The 14055-nt window shown below is 36.8% G+C and overlaps 2 protein-coding genes across 7 annotated transcripts in view; one reads left to right on the forward strand and one right to left on the reverse strand.

Annotated features, from left to right (window-relative positions):
* Window positions 1–14055, forward strand: part of SPoCk (secretory pathway calcium atpase) — a 52196-nt gene that overhangs the window by 21624 nt on the left and 16517 nt on the right. The window lies entirely within an intron of this gene.
* Window positions 3570–8600, reverse strand: LOC118877415 (uncharacterized). 3 transcript variants are annotated; one of them, XR_011604198.1, is made up of 5 exons: window positions 8261–8596; window positions 5593–5715; window positions 5240–5536; window positions 4433–4555; window positions 3570–4255 (listed from the first exon to the last, which is right to left on the reverse strand). XR_011604198.1 is itself a non-coding variant. In XM_065864738.2 (5 exons), the coding sequence occupies exons 2-5, from the start codon at window positions 5671–5673 to the stop codon at window positions 3948–3950; spliced, it is 846 nt and encodes a 281-aa protein (XP_065720810.1). In that variant the 5' UTR covers window positions 5674–5715; window positions 8261–8600; the 3' UTR covers window positions 3576–3947. The 3 variants fall into 3 exon arrangements, 1 of the variants encoding a protein (XP_065720810.1); XM_065864738.2 differs by having other exon boundaries at window positions 3576–4255; window positions 4433–4592; window positions 8261–8600; XR_011604197.1 differs by lacking the exon at window positions 3570–4255 and adding an exon at window positions 4871–5182 and having other exon boundaries at window positions 4511–4592; window positions 8261–8595.

Raw genomic sequence — 14055 nt, forward strand, 5'->3', positions numbered from 1 at the left:
CAGATATCCGCGTTCATATTTACGATTTTTTAAAGTTTGTGGGCAGGAATCTGCACGCCAAATCTCAATAGCCTAGCTCCTGTAGTTTCCGAGATCTTAGCGTTCATCCGGACGGACAGTCAGACGGACAGACGGACATGGCTAGATCGACTCAAGAGAAGGGGAGTTAAAGTTCAAATTTTTTAATGTTTTGCTTTGATGTTTTTTAAGGTAAAGAACAAAAATACGGTCCCAATTAGCGTTAGCAATGGAACATAACAAGAAAATTATAAAGAACCCTGTAAGGGAAGGGGAAATGTTTTAAAGTAATTTATTACTTTACTACGGAAACATAATAGCAATAACACTTTTACTGAACTCTAAAAACGTGAGCGCAAAACGAATTTAGAGGGTCTGGCAAACTTTTTAAGGCCAATCGAAAGGAATTGACCAAACACATACATACCAGATAAGTTGTTGCTCCAAAATAAAATTTACCAAATCGTATTACAGCAGCAGCCTTCCTTTCCCCCATATTACACATTTTTGCGGTTTTGAACCGCATGATCCTGATCATGAAAAGCAACTTTGTTTTAAATTCATAAAATCTACAGGCATAATAAAACTACGGCTTCCAGTAAGCTTGTGAGTGTGAGTCCAAAAGTTGACTATTTCATATAGCGAAGCTCAAAAGTTTTCCAAAAAAGGAGAAAGGTAGATCCGGATTCAAGGTGATTTGTTTTGTACGTTTCTTAATTGTGCACTCATTTTGCCTAGATTTGCTCCCTCGCTGATTCAATGGCGTATTAATGAAGCACGCAAATGAAAGGACGCTATTCTGGGGATGGAATCGATATAAAATCCACCTGATAGTGGTTGACGGAGTTAGGAGCCCTGTAAACACTGATGAGAATTTGCTTCGTTAGCTGATATCTTCCTTCCCGAGTTACCATCCAGACTCTCAATCCCACCTCTCTCAGATTGCCACAATCGAACGAACATCAATATTGATTTCGGTTCAGCCGGGCAAGCCTTTTGTTTAACTACGCCCTTTCGGTGCTTGGCTTTAAGTCAACACTTTTCCCAAGTCGATGGGAGTCCCGAAATCGCTCTCCTTTCTGGTATATTACTTTTTGCGGCTTTTCCGCCGTGCTTGCCTAATGGAGGACTTGTGGACTCCTTACACTTCGAGCGGGTAGGATGCGAGGAGGGCACTTAACGGCTTTCGTTGCCTTGGATGAATGGCCTGGCTGAGACGTGGGAACGAACTTTATAGAGTTGCAAACTTGTTCCAGATGATGTAAGTGGCTAGAAATTACAACTTACAGGGGCAGTCCCCCAGCTTGTGTCGTTCTTTTCTTGTGCAGCCGGGTGCATTGTGGGGCCTCTATCTCCTGTTGTATGTGTCCAATAGAGAAAAATTGATTTTTCAACTTTGTTTCTGCGGGCGATTCGTTGACCTGGATTTAGCATTGGCTGCTTCGTTCCCCTTCTATAAGGTTCCACTCATTAAAAAAAGTAATTATAATATTGAATTTATTCAGTATGTTTCGGCCTGGATTAATTTAATTATGAATGGATGCTACCAGTTCATTTTAAATTCTACTCGTAGCGGTCAATAAATAGTTTTCCAGAGTAAGAGGAACGCCTAAAAGAATGCAAAGCTTTTTGTTGTTTTTATAACTATATTCACTCTTTAATTTGGGGATTATTTTTCCTAACTAATTATGCGGACTCTGGCTGAAAAAATGGTGATAAATTTAATGTGGACTCTTTCAATTATGTTTAAGTTAATTTGGATTTTTCTGGTGCGGATTATTTATTGACCATCAGACACGTTTTGCGCATTAAACGTGTCCGCTTGCGGCGCTTGATGCAATTAAAAGTAAATAATGTGGATCTGTGGTGGGAAAAGCGCACGTAATTATTATTTAATAAATTATTCAGTTTAACTATTGCCAATCAAAGCCGGAAATAAACACACTGTACTTAGCTAAATCTTTAGTTTGAAATAAGATCTTGTTTTCCACAGGCTTCAATTGCAAGGCCTAAACCTTATTTTGTCCATGTTTGTTGTGTTTTAAGTTGATTATCATTTCATTGCTGTAAATACAAACAATACAAAATTTTATATCAGAGCATGCAGCTGCTTCACGGCATTTTACCTTATTGATGTTTGTTTGTGTGTTTTTGTTTGTTGTAGTAGCTATGTAAGTACGCAATACTCAACTCACTACCTTTTAATTTATTTTTTCCCTGCTTTTTTATATCTAAGTGCTTACAACAAGTCCAGAACTCGACCTACAAATTAAGAATTGTAACCAAATATGTCAGCACCATTAGAAAAAATGAGCTAAAAATGAACTCAAAGCAAACTGTTTTAAATTTTAGTTTTAGTTTTTTAAATATAGTTGTTTGGTGTACTCTTAGTTTTTGTAGGACCACTTGTTTTACACCTTAATTAGCAGCAAAAGTTCAGAACGGAAGAGGGAAAAAGTCAAACTTAATTTTTTTGGAAAGGGAAGAAGTGTTTTTAGAGTGCCCAGTCGGTTGTCGGTCGAATGTTGTAAGAAAAGTGGCTATAAGAGTGCATGAATTTTCATTTTCATACCCGCACGCAGAAGGGATATATACTCCGCATCCTAGATAATTCCAGATGCAGGACAAAGGGTCGTCGGCCACACAATGCCAGTAAATTATATGTAAATTATCAGCGCCTGCCACCCGAGAGCTGTTGAATAGCGAACGGTAATTTACAATTTAATTGTTATTTATGGTTCTGAGTCGCCCCATATGCACAGTGTACACAACTTTAATTTTAAGTTGTTCCCTGTAATTAATTATTTTTGTTTTATTCCTTTACGGGTTTAAAAATTTTACATTTTCAGTATTTATTATAAAATTTTTTTGGAATTTGTTCGTTCTGTACTTAAGTTTCTTAGTTAACAAAGTTTTCATTCGGTAGGGCACTTCTCCTATTGCACAATCCCTTGTTTATGGGGCGTAAACCCTTTGTACACACGGATGCAACTGAGGTACCGTTTAGCCACACTCAGAAAAAAAATCAAGTATTTCGTGCTTGAACCTAGTATTTTCGGTGTCAAAACTTCGCCAAGCATGGAAAATACAGAACCAAAGAACAAAATACTTATTTCAAGCACGAATTTTCAAGTCCGCAAATTCTTGGTTTCAGTACGACTTAAGAACGCTGAGGATTAAAATCAAGTATGGAGCTTTCTCAAAACAATAATAAAGTATTCTTAAGTCTAGACATATATATACTTGAAATAAGTGCGATTTATTAATAAATTAAGAACATTTTAGGCTTGATTTAAGAACAAACCATTACTAAACCCAGTAAATTATACTCTTGAAGCTAGAGTAAAAATACTAAGTTCAAGAATATTTCATTTTTAAATTAAGACAATATACATTTTAAGTTAAGCAGGAATAATTATTATATTAAGATCACATCATGCCAGATCTAAGAACTGTTAGATCTTAAAACCGGATCCCCCATTCTTAAAAGAAGGTATGGTAAAACTCAATTTCAGAAACTTTATTTTTTTATACGCTTAGGAAGTTATTGTTTTGTCTTACATTTTATTGTACATGTTTATTTTACAGTTGTTACATACGCTTAGGAAGCTATTGTTTTGATATTCATTTTATTTTTCATTTTTATTTTACATTTTCTATATACGCTTAAGAAGCTATTGTTTTGGCTTAAATTTTATTTCACAGGTTTATAGTTTCTATATATATTTAAATTTAAGATACGATTTTCTATTGTTTATTGTATATAAGTGCAAAGGAAGAGTAGTTATTTCATTAATGTTTAAAATGCAAAATGTATCGGATGGATAACCGATTTCATAAGAATAAAAATGTTTGTCAAATCGAATTAAACCTACTTCATTACATAGTACAAAAATATTTTCCTTATAACTAAAACAACTTATAATCTTTTATATATGTACATTTGGGCCACTTATTAAATTTCCATCAAAATATAAAAATAATTCGTTGATCTCACAATCGAAAGGACCAACTACAATAATAATAGGATGTAATTTAAGACCCGAACTGTAATACATGTTTATGACTCGGTCCAATTGAATATCTAAGTCATTAATAGTTACTAGTCTCAGCACGAAACTCTCCTGCGCGTCCAGTATTGTAGCTTTCCTTGTAAATTTTCCATCTTCATTCTTGAAGCGGGCTGATGAGGGCAAAACAGCATTCAGCAATGTGGCGATTATGAAGTCCTGGGCATCTGTTATATTAGAATAGTTTAATATTATATATTTATAATACAAATAAAAGGTATAGTATTCGCTTTGTCAAAAAAGCGGGTATAAATATGATTAATATTAGTATAAAAACAGTGAATCACAAAATAAATACAAACTTTTCTATGCTTAGATTAAATAACAAGAAATGTTAAGCTTACCTATGTTGGTGCAGTTTTTAACAAGCAAGAGTTGGGCTTTGCAATGTTCATTAATGATGTTGTCTTCGTAATAACACATTATTTTTTGCCGAAATTCTTGCCACTTTGAAAGCAAATGAAAACCTTTTCCAGGATACATAAGGTCGAAATCAATATCAATCTTGAAAAACAAAAATATTTATAAAATGTTAAACACAAGAAAAAAAGTTAACTTCGGCAAGCCGAAGTTTGTATACCCTTGCAGTTATAAGAAATAATCAATGTTAGTAACACCATGTTACATTTTTAAGGATTGTTGCTAGAAACGGACGGACAGGCGGACATGGCTAGATCGACTCGTCTAGTGATGCTAATCAAGAATATATATACTTTATGGGGTCGGAAACCACTATTATACCCTCTGCAAGGGTATAAAAATAAATATATATTTTTTCTTACCAGCTCGTACGCCTTTGCACGGGAAAATTTATTCCAAGCTTTAAAAAAATCAGAGTTGTTCAGAGCCGTGACGTCTTCCTGTCGTATTTTGTATGTCTTTTTCCACATATCACGTACACTCTCTCAATCGTCACATGTACGGCTAAGCGTGAGCTTGTATGCCTTGCAGATGTCTGCATCATCTTCTTCGGAGATCACAAGTTCTACAGACCTTTTCTTCTGTTTTAATATGCGGCTGCGGCGGTTCATATATTTTGAATATAGTTTTCCTGCAGGATTGCCTCTACCCATTCGAGGTATAAAATAGTAATCCTATACAAACATAAATTAGAAAAGCAAATCAAATTATTTATAGCATTATGTTTTTACCTTAACGTTTATCTGGCTTGGGAGAACAAAACATATTTCCTCTAGCAAGGCTTGGAAATCTGGAACGCTAATCGTAATGTGTTCGAGCATGGCCTCTTCTATTATAATAGAAATAAGTTCGTCCCGAAGCACTTGGGGAAGACAAAGATGAGTCTCTTCGTGTTCCAAAATCTTCATGCCCTTTCGAGACTCATTAAGTAAGGAGTGCAAACTTTTATTCAAAATGAACTTTAGGGGAGCCTTGACGTCTGGCTTGACAAAAGAGGGTAGTGGCGCAATTCGGTCTTCATCTCCACCCTGCAAATTAAAAATACTTTAAACCCTATTCATGTACTATTTGGCTAATAACGTACCTCAGACTCCTTCCATCTGAAGAGTTTTTGTCTAAACCCTATGCGCAGACCTAATGGAGGCACTGCCTCCATTAATGTCATCGGCGTTCATGTATTTTAGCTGCTCGATGTTTACTTTAGCAGCTAAGTTGATGCGAATAAATATTTAAATTTATGTAAATATGTAAGTAAAAATATAGGTTTAATTTATGATATTGACAAGGGAGTTAAAATTTATGAACATACAGTGGCTCGCAGCTTATTTCGTGCAGCAACCTAAAAAAAGTTATAGCCGTTATTTCTGCTAAACTAAGAAAGATATCAGAAAAATTTAAATGCAGTATATTAATAGGGAGTATTAACATGTTTATTGAACGAAAGCGATTTTCTTCATCATAAAAACAAAAAAGTAATTTAATAAAAACAAAATGTACAGGCTTTTTCCATGCCGCAGCTTATTTCGTGCAGTATGTTTGAAGTAAAAAAATTAAACATTTAGTCCTAAAAATCGCAGATTTTATTATTATTTGATCGTTTAAAATACTAACAAATAAATATTTTATGAGTTTCCGAGCTGGGTTATACTTATATAAAGAGATACAGGGGAGTTACCGAAATGGCACCACGCCCAACTATTGAGCAGCGAGAACTTGTGCTTAAACATTTTAAAAGTGGAAAAGGTCAGCGGATCATTGCAGAAATGGTATCCCTAAGCCCTAGTACAGTACAGTACATCATCCAACGGTTTGTCCGAGAGAACCGCATTGCAGATGAAGGCCGAAAAGCTCCAAATAAAATTTTCAACGATCATGAAGAGCGCCGTAATGTCCGGAAAATTAAGGAAAACCCCAAGCTATCGGCTCCAAAAATAGCTGCAGAGGTCGAGGACGAAATGGGCAATAAGTGTAGTCCTGATACGGTGCGTCGTGTACTTCACGATAATAACTTCAATGGTCGAGTAGCACGAAAGAATCCATTTATTTGTAAGACAAATATTGCTGCTCGGCTAAAGTTTACAAAGGAGCACATACTTTTACCAAATTCGTTCTGGGATGACGGTATCTTTGCTGACGAGTCAAAATTTAACATTTTTGGTTCAGAAGGACGACAATTTGTGTGGCGGCGACCAAATACAGAGTTGGAGAATAAGCACCTGAAATCTACGGGCAAACATGGCGGGGGTCACGTCATGGTTTCGACCTGTATGGCAGCCTGTCGCGTGAACAACCTCATTTTCATTGATGGCATCATGGACACCAACATGTACCTCATCATTTTAAAGGAGATCTTACTGTAATCTGCTGAAAAACTGGGCATACGCGATCGTTTTCGATTTTACCAGGATAATGATCCGAGGCATTCAGCAGGAAATGTGAAGTTTTCGCTTATCTGGAACTGCCCTCGTGTCTTCATAACGCCAGCACAGTCTCCAGATTTGATTGTAATCGAAAATTTATGGGAAATATTGGACATCGCTATAAGGAAGAGGAAAATTTCGAACAAAAACGATCTGAAAACTGCTCCTATGGAAGATTGGCCAAAAATTCCAGTGGAAACCACTCAAAAGTTAGTTTCCTCCATGGGAAATCGTCTCAAAGCTGTCCTGAACCAGAAAGGAGGACATACAAAATATTACCTCTTAAATTAAAATTATTAAGTTAAGTAGAATCGACTGCACGAAATAAGCTGCGGCATGGAAAAAGCCTGTACATTTGGTTTTTATTAAATAACTTTTTTGTTTTTATGATTAAGAAAATCGCTTTGGTTCAATAAACATGTTAATATTCCCTATTAATATACTGCATTTAAATTTTTCTGATATCTGTCTTAGTTTAGCAGAAATAACGACTATAACTTTTTTTAGGTAGCTGCACGAAATAAGCTGCGAGCCACTGTACATATTATTAGCTGGCGTCTCAACTAAGCTAAAAGAGACGGAATGGCGGTAAAACATTGTGTGTATGTATATATGTGTGTACGTGTGTACTTTTTACGAGTCAGAAACGCACATTCAATACCTGTCCTTTTTGTTTTATAAATTATAAAATATGTCTTAACTTTAAATGTGTACAATGTACATAAATACGTTTGTAATAAGCGGTAATAACATTTCTAGAATCTTAGAAATTCTGTTCTGAGTTCTTTCACAAATAACTGTAAGCACGTGTTTCACGCGTAAAAAGTTCATACGTACAAACAAGTGTACATACATATATAATTTTACCGTCATTCGGCGACTTTTCGTTTACATAAAAAAGAGGAATACAAACACCCCCGGAAGAATTCCACGAAATTTGATAACTGTGTTGACCAGTAAGCCACTAGTCGGCGTTTGTATTCCTCTTTTTTATGTAAACGAAAAGTCGCCGAATAACGGTAAAATTATATACATATGTATATACACTTGTTTGTACGTATGCACTTTTTACACGAGAAACACGTGCTTACAGTTATTTGTGAAAGAACCCAGTACAGAATTTCTAAGAAATGTTATTACCGCTTATTACAAACTTATTTATGTACATTGCACACATTTGAAGTTAAGGCATATTTTATAATTTATAAAACAAAACGGATGCGTTTCTGAATTGCAAAAATAACACATGTACACACATATAAACATACATACAATGTTTTACCGCTATGTATAAAAATTACAACTGCACCAAAAAACGCGTGCTTTTCTTACCTGTTAGAAATGTATGCACTTCCTCAATTTCTATCTTTTTTAAAAGTTGATATAGTGGATCCTCTTCACATTCTTTTTCACTCATTTTTATAACTTTTTGTTTCACTTATGTATGTGCCGCGAAAACGCTTGGGTCAATTGAGACGCTTATAAGCCAAGTGTGACCGTTCTAGGATTTTTAAAAGAACGGCGAGGACGTCAAGAAATCCAAAAGCTACGGTCAGCCGATTAAAATTTAACATTTATTAAAATGAAAAAATATCTTTTTAAATTTGCATTTAAAAATGCTAGCCATAAATGTATATAACTTTGTTTAAATCAAACAATTTGATAGTCTGACCTTCCCCCTTATCGAAGAAGAAGATTTTGACACCCTTTGAGAAATAAAATAATTTTAGTACTTAATTAAATTAATTGCAAGTATATAAGGATGTTTCCAGTTATTATCTGTTCCAAATCTTTACCCAGATCTTTATTTTTATTTAAAAAAAAAATAGTGGCAAACAATGTTTGTGCTATTATTAAGTTGTATTCGGTCTTGAACGAAATATTTTTAATCTTGATTTGAAAACTTCCGTAATTCATTTAAGAATTTTTTCTGCTTGATCTTATTTGGAACCAAATTGTACTCAATTTAAGAATTTTTCAGTACCAACGTTCTCAAAAAGTTCAGCATTAAATCGTTCTTAAGTCAAGGCTGTTTGTACTTCTTTTTCGCACGGCGTTTTTCCCTGAGTGCAAGCATATCTAAAATTAAGTTCTCGCAAACTTTTTCTCTGCCTTCCATTGTCTATGGCTAAACTTGAAAATGTATTTTAATTAATTAGACCCATTCTGCATCTTGTTGCACAATTTAGAATTGGACACATAACTTTACTCAGATGTCTAATTAAGGCCCACGTAACTGTAATTACTGGCAGTACTGCAGTTCACATCTTGATGCTGATCATCACGCAGGGCGGCAAAGAGTTGTAGATATGCGGTGCAGATGTGCCAGCAGTTGTCACCAAGAAGTGCCACACATTCTACACTAGAACCTACACTCTAAAAGGGAACGCTTGCTGCTCGAAACCGCGCAGCCGATGAAGCTTGCAACAGACAACACCAAGCCACGCAAAACAATCTTTCCATTCGCGTCTCCCGTTTTATTACTCATCTCGGCTTTGTTTTCTGCGCTGCGCTACTGAAATGACAATTTGCATGTTTCCTTTCCCCAGAGTCACATTCTACCAAAAGCACGAAGAGTTGAGGCTGGGCGTGGTCTCCATCCAATGGCAGTGGTTTCCAATCATAGTTATGAACTTTACTTCGCTTAGCCCCGCAGGAACCGGGAAACTGATCAATAGGTTTCCATAGAACTGAGATCAATTAAGTTGGCAGGAACCGAAATAGTTTTATAGCGCCGAAGATAAAAGATACCATGCAGAACTACAATAACGACTTCTTAAAGCGCTCTTGTTTATGTTATACAAACGATAGTGCGGGTGTCAAGACCGTCTGAAGGTGGCTGTCCTGTGGGAAGGGTAGGAGCCTCCTCCTATTTGTATGCGACCCCTCACCTTGTCGTCTGTGCATTTCGAGAATGCGACTCCAGCAAAAGATGCGACCTCGTTTCTCCTCCCTCCCAACTCATCCTGCTCGTCTGCGTTTTTTATCTCGTTGTGGCTCTCGAGTGTCAAAGTGGAGAATGCTCCCTAAGCTGGCATCCTGCTGCAGGCGTTGCAAACTATTATAATGGTCCCGCCACCCCATCCACCTCCTCCGGGGAGCTTCTGTAGAAGTTTCTTGCTTTGTTATTTTTTCAGCGAGTACACATATTCGCGCGAGGAAAACAACGCGTGAAGCAAATATTTGAGTCTTCTAGATTTATTCGTTTCTATTACGTTTAATCGAATCTCCACTCGCATTATTCAGGACGCTCAACTGAAAGACATGCAAACGCCCAGATCGAGTCCAATCTATTGCTGTCTGTCACACCGTATTTTCACCAACAGATGCCGGAGCTTAAGTGCTCGCCGAACCTCCTGCAGATGTGGTTATGATTACGTAATCGAGACTGATGAGAACTAACAAACGCAAGGGGTTTCAAAAGCTCACTGTGAAATCTAAAAGGTGCAAGACTCCCCGATTTTACTTCATTTCGATTCGCTCTCCTTCCGACGCTTTTAATAGGATTTTTGTTTCGGGGCCAAATTTGGGAAGAGAATCTAGTGAGGTGGCCAGGGAAATTGGCAAACGACGATACCCAGATTGGATTGCATATCAAAATCGCAGCATTTGTTTGGCTTGGCTCGGCCCGCGCGGTTTAGATTGATTGGGTCCAAAGTAGCAGTCCCAAAGGTCCAAGTTAAAGCTGGCTGGCTTTAACCTCTTGCTGTCGAACTGCACTTAATGGTGCATAAAATGTCGGGTCGCCACCGAAGGACCTACGACCTAAGCAATGTGCCCGGACAAAGCCATTAGGCTAAGCAGCTTACAAGCGATAAACTATGCGAGTAAGAAGGCAGAGACGGTCCACTCCCATTGGGGTCCTACGGCCGGTCATTATATGCATTAAAGCGAATCGCAACTTGGACCAACTTTTAATGGCTGCACCAAGTCACTTGCATTTGCCATAAATTCGCGAATGGAATCGATTCGTTGCGTAACTTTAACTCATTAAACGAAACTCAACCTCTCCGTTCAGTTGGTTTGCTGGAGTTCTCATATCTTAGCTGCCATCAAAATTTATGGCATTTGGCATTTGCATAGTCATCGGTTCACATCTTTAACGAGACTATTTGCTCATCATTAGCGCCTGTGTTGGCACCGCCCGTTCGAATATTGAATGCCGAATAAAAGTTCAGAGCCCTCGCCATTTTGATCATCTCTATAGGAACTCCCTCCCATGCTGCCACTTAGCTTGTCATTTTTGAGCATTCCGCAGTTCTCCGTGCACATCCGGCGAGCTCGTTAGAATTCTCCTCCTCTGCGGGAGCTCGTTTTCCATGAGACATTTGCTATGCAAACTAACCAGTGGACCAACCCCTCGAGCACGGAGGCCAAGAATAATGGGTCCACTTGGTAGCCATTTTTTACGCCCGAGGAGCCCTGCTCCTGACCGTTAAGTAACGCACAGTTTCGGGCCACAGTTTCATGTTACGTGGCTCGGAAACGCCCTCAACTTCATCTACCGCTTTTCTTCGACGTCGTCTGGCCAGCTGAGCTATTGCGTGGGATGATAAATGTGTCTCGTCTAGCGGTCAGTTTTTTAGTCAATCTGAAGGAATCGTTCAAGGAAATATACTGAATAGGTGTAGTATTTTTTTAGGATGGGATGGCGCGCTTAGTACCTAGCAGCAATTTATTGCTGATATAAGTAACCAGAGCCATCTAAAAATTAAGTGCCCGCCAGAAAGGACATATACGAAAAACCCCTGGGGAGCTTCTTAACGCAATACTTTGTCTATTGCGTTCATCTTAAAATGAAAATACTGATAACTATACGTTTTGTTCTTATCTTTCCCCGCATACTTTTGGGATACCTTTTCAAAAAATTGCTGCAATCATACATTTTGTTTTATTTTTCTGAGTGCTGCGTCTATAACGGTACACTGGTAAAAAATAGTAAGTCCAAGGATTTCATATTTAATTTAAATAATTGTTTTTATCCATTGCGGTTTTTATTTTTCTCAAATATGAAAAAATGTATTAAAACAGTTATAACTAACAAAAAACTTAAATTTGATTTCAAATATTTCAAGCTAATATGACTAACGTCAAAACTAATACTTTTTACCTTGACATATATATTTTTAAATTAATTCGGGTGCCTGAATTGCATTCAACTGTCTAACTACTCAGCTGGCCAACAGTTTACATTGATTGGCCATCTTCCGTTCAAGTGACTACGGAAGTGTGATTTCCGGATTGGTCATAGAATTTCGTCACACAAAAAATTTGTTGATTTCATTTATTTTTTAAGGGGAATTTCTTAAATTATTTAACAGAACTAATAATTTTAAACTGTAATCAACAGTTGACAATGCACAATGTATTTCTTAATGATTTACTTTTTAAAGTGAGTTCAGAAACTTAAATACGCCCCACAGTAAAATTATTTGTATTTTTTAAAGCTATCATTGAATTAAATAAACTGCACATGGAGACTTTGGTGCTCTTGCTTCCAGCTAGTTTCGGAAGTGCATATTTGAGGACTGTAATAAATGCTCCTGTGACCGGATCTTTAATATTTGTTTTATAAACGCACAAAAGCGTTTAAAATATGCAGTTTGCTTTCATTTTTGCAGTTGCTCTATTCTTAGTTGCATTACAGCACTTAACTTCTGAATACTTAAACCATACCAGATTTTGTGGGATTAATAAACCCGTTAAAACAGTAGAAGAAAACAAACCACGTTTTCCTGTGTAGACACAAATCGGGGTAAATCTCAAACCGATGTAGTGGGAAAAATAAACAATTTCAATTTGAGGGCGCTTGATTGAAATTACTGAGCTAGAAATTGCATGACAATTCCCAAATATCGCTGGAAGAAGCACGTGGAACAGGTCTATAATTTTACCAACTTTTTTAATTTGGTATTATAAAAGGAATCGTTATAATTTGTATAAAAAATTTTACGTTTCATCACTGGGCCAATAGATTATTGGAAAATATACAAATAAAACAAAAAAGGAAGCTAACTTCGACAAGCCTAAGTTTGTTCACCCTTGCAGTTATAATTATAAAATTTAATTCGAAATTCTTAAAAATACAAAAAATTATATTCCCAACAGTATAAGATATATGTCAAAAAACACCGAAGCTATAATTTGTTTCATATTATTTTCCCACACATTTTCCGATCGTTCCTATGGCAGCTATATGATATAGTTGTCCGACTTTGATAAAATTAAATTCGAATATCAGACGGAGACGGCTATATACTTCCTTCAAAAGAAAGAAGATTTTTTGGAAAGTTTCGGCCCGATTGCTTTAAAACTGAGAGACTAGTTTGCGTAGAAACGGACGGACAGACGGACATAACTAGATCTCTAGAGTGTTTTATCTATCGTTTTTTATCGTTTCATGTCCCAAACTCAGAAAGTAGTGCGAGGGACTTTAAAGGTTATATCGATTAAGTTTCATGAGTCATGCTGGTTAGTTTTTATTCTTTGTACAAGCCGCTTACGCAATGTTTGCATTATTTAATGCACAGTGCCCAACCCTCTGCCTCTCCGATCACCAGGTTATTGATGCCGGAAATTGTGGCAAGCATCACCGTGGCGAAAACTTCTCCCTAACTAAGCCGCACCCCGAACAATCATACCTCCTGTTCTCCGTGCGTTTGTGTCCTTTCAAGGGGCGTAAATTAATATACATCTCGAATGATTGCGAACTGCCCTAGAAACCGCAGTGTGTACCCAAGAGGCTTCTTGTGGCCGTCTTTGTTGTCGGCTGTCAAGGCACCATCATTAGTCAACCTAGCACCAAAGGAAGTTGAAAGGGCCCCCCAGGTTTCCCTCTAAGTACACGAGTAACCAGAAAGGTAGTTAGCTTCGGCGAACCAAAGCTTATTTACCCTTGCATTTAATGCCATGTTGTGAAATTAAACGTACACTCATGGACTATATAATAGGTGTGTTTTTTTTTTCATTTTTAACTTTTTATTTCTAATTCTTATCATCTCTAATCTCAACAAAACAAACTTTTTTCAAAACTTATATTAATTGTCTTTAAACAAAAAGTAACAAAGGTTTCACAAACCCTTTCATAAACAACTAAATTAAATATTTCCTTAAATCCTCCAATTTTG

The sequence above is a fragment of the Drosophila suzukii genome, chromosome 3 (assembly GCF_043229965.1).
Source record: "Drosophila suzukii chromosome 3, CBGP_Dsuzu_IsoJpt1.0, whole genome shotgun sequence".
In the NCBI taxonomy this organism is placed as follows: Eukaryota; Metazoa; Arthropoda; class Insecta; order Diptera; family Drosophilidae; genus Drosophila; species Drosophila suzukii.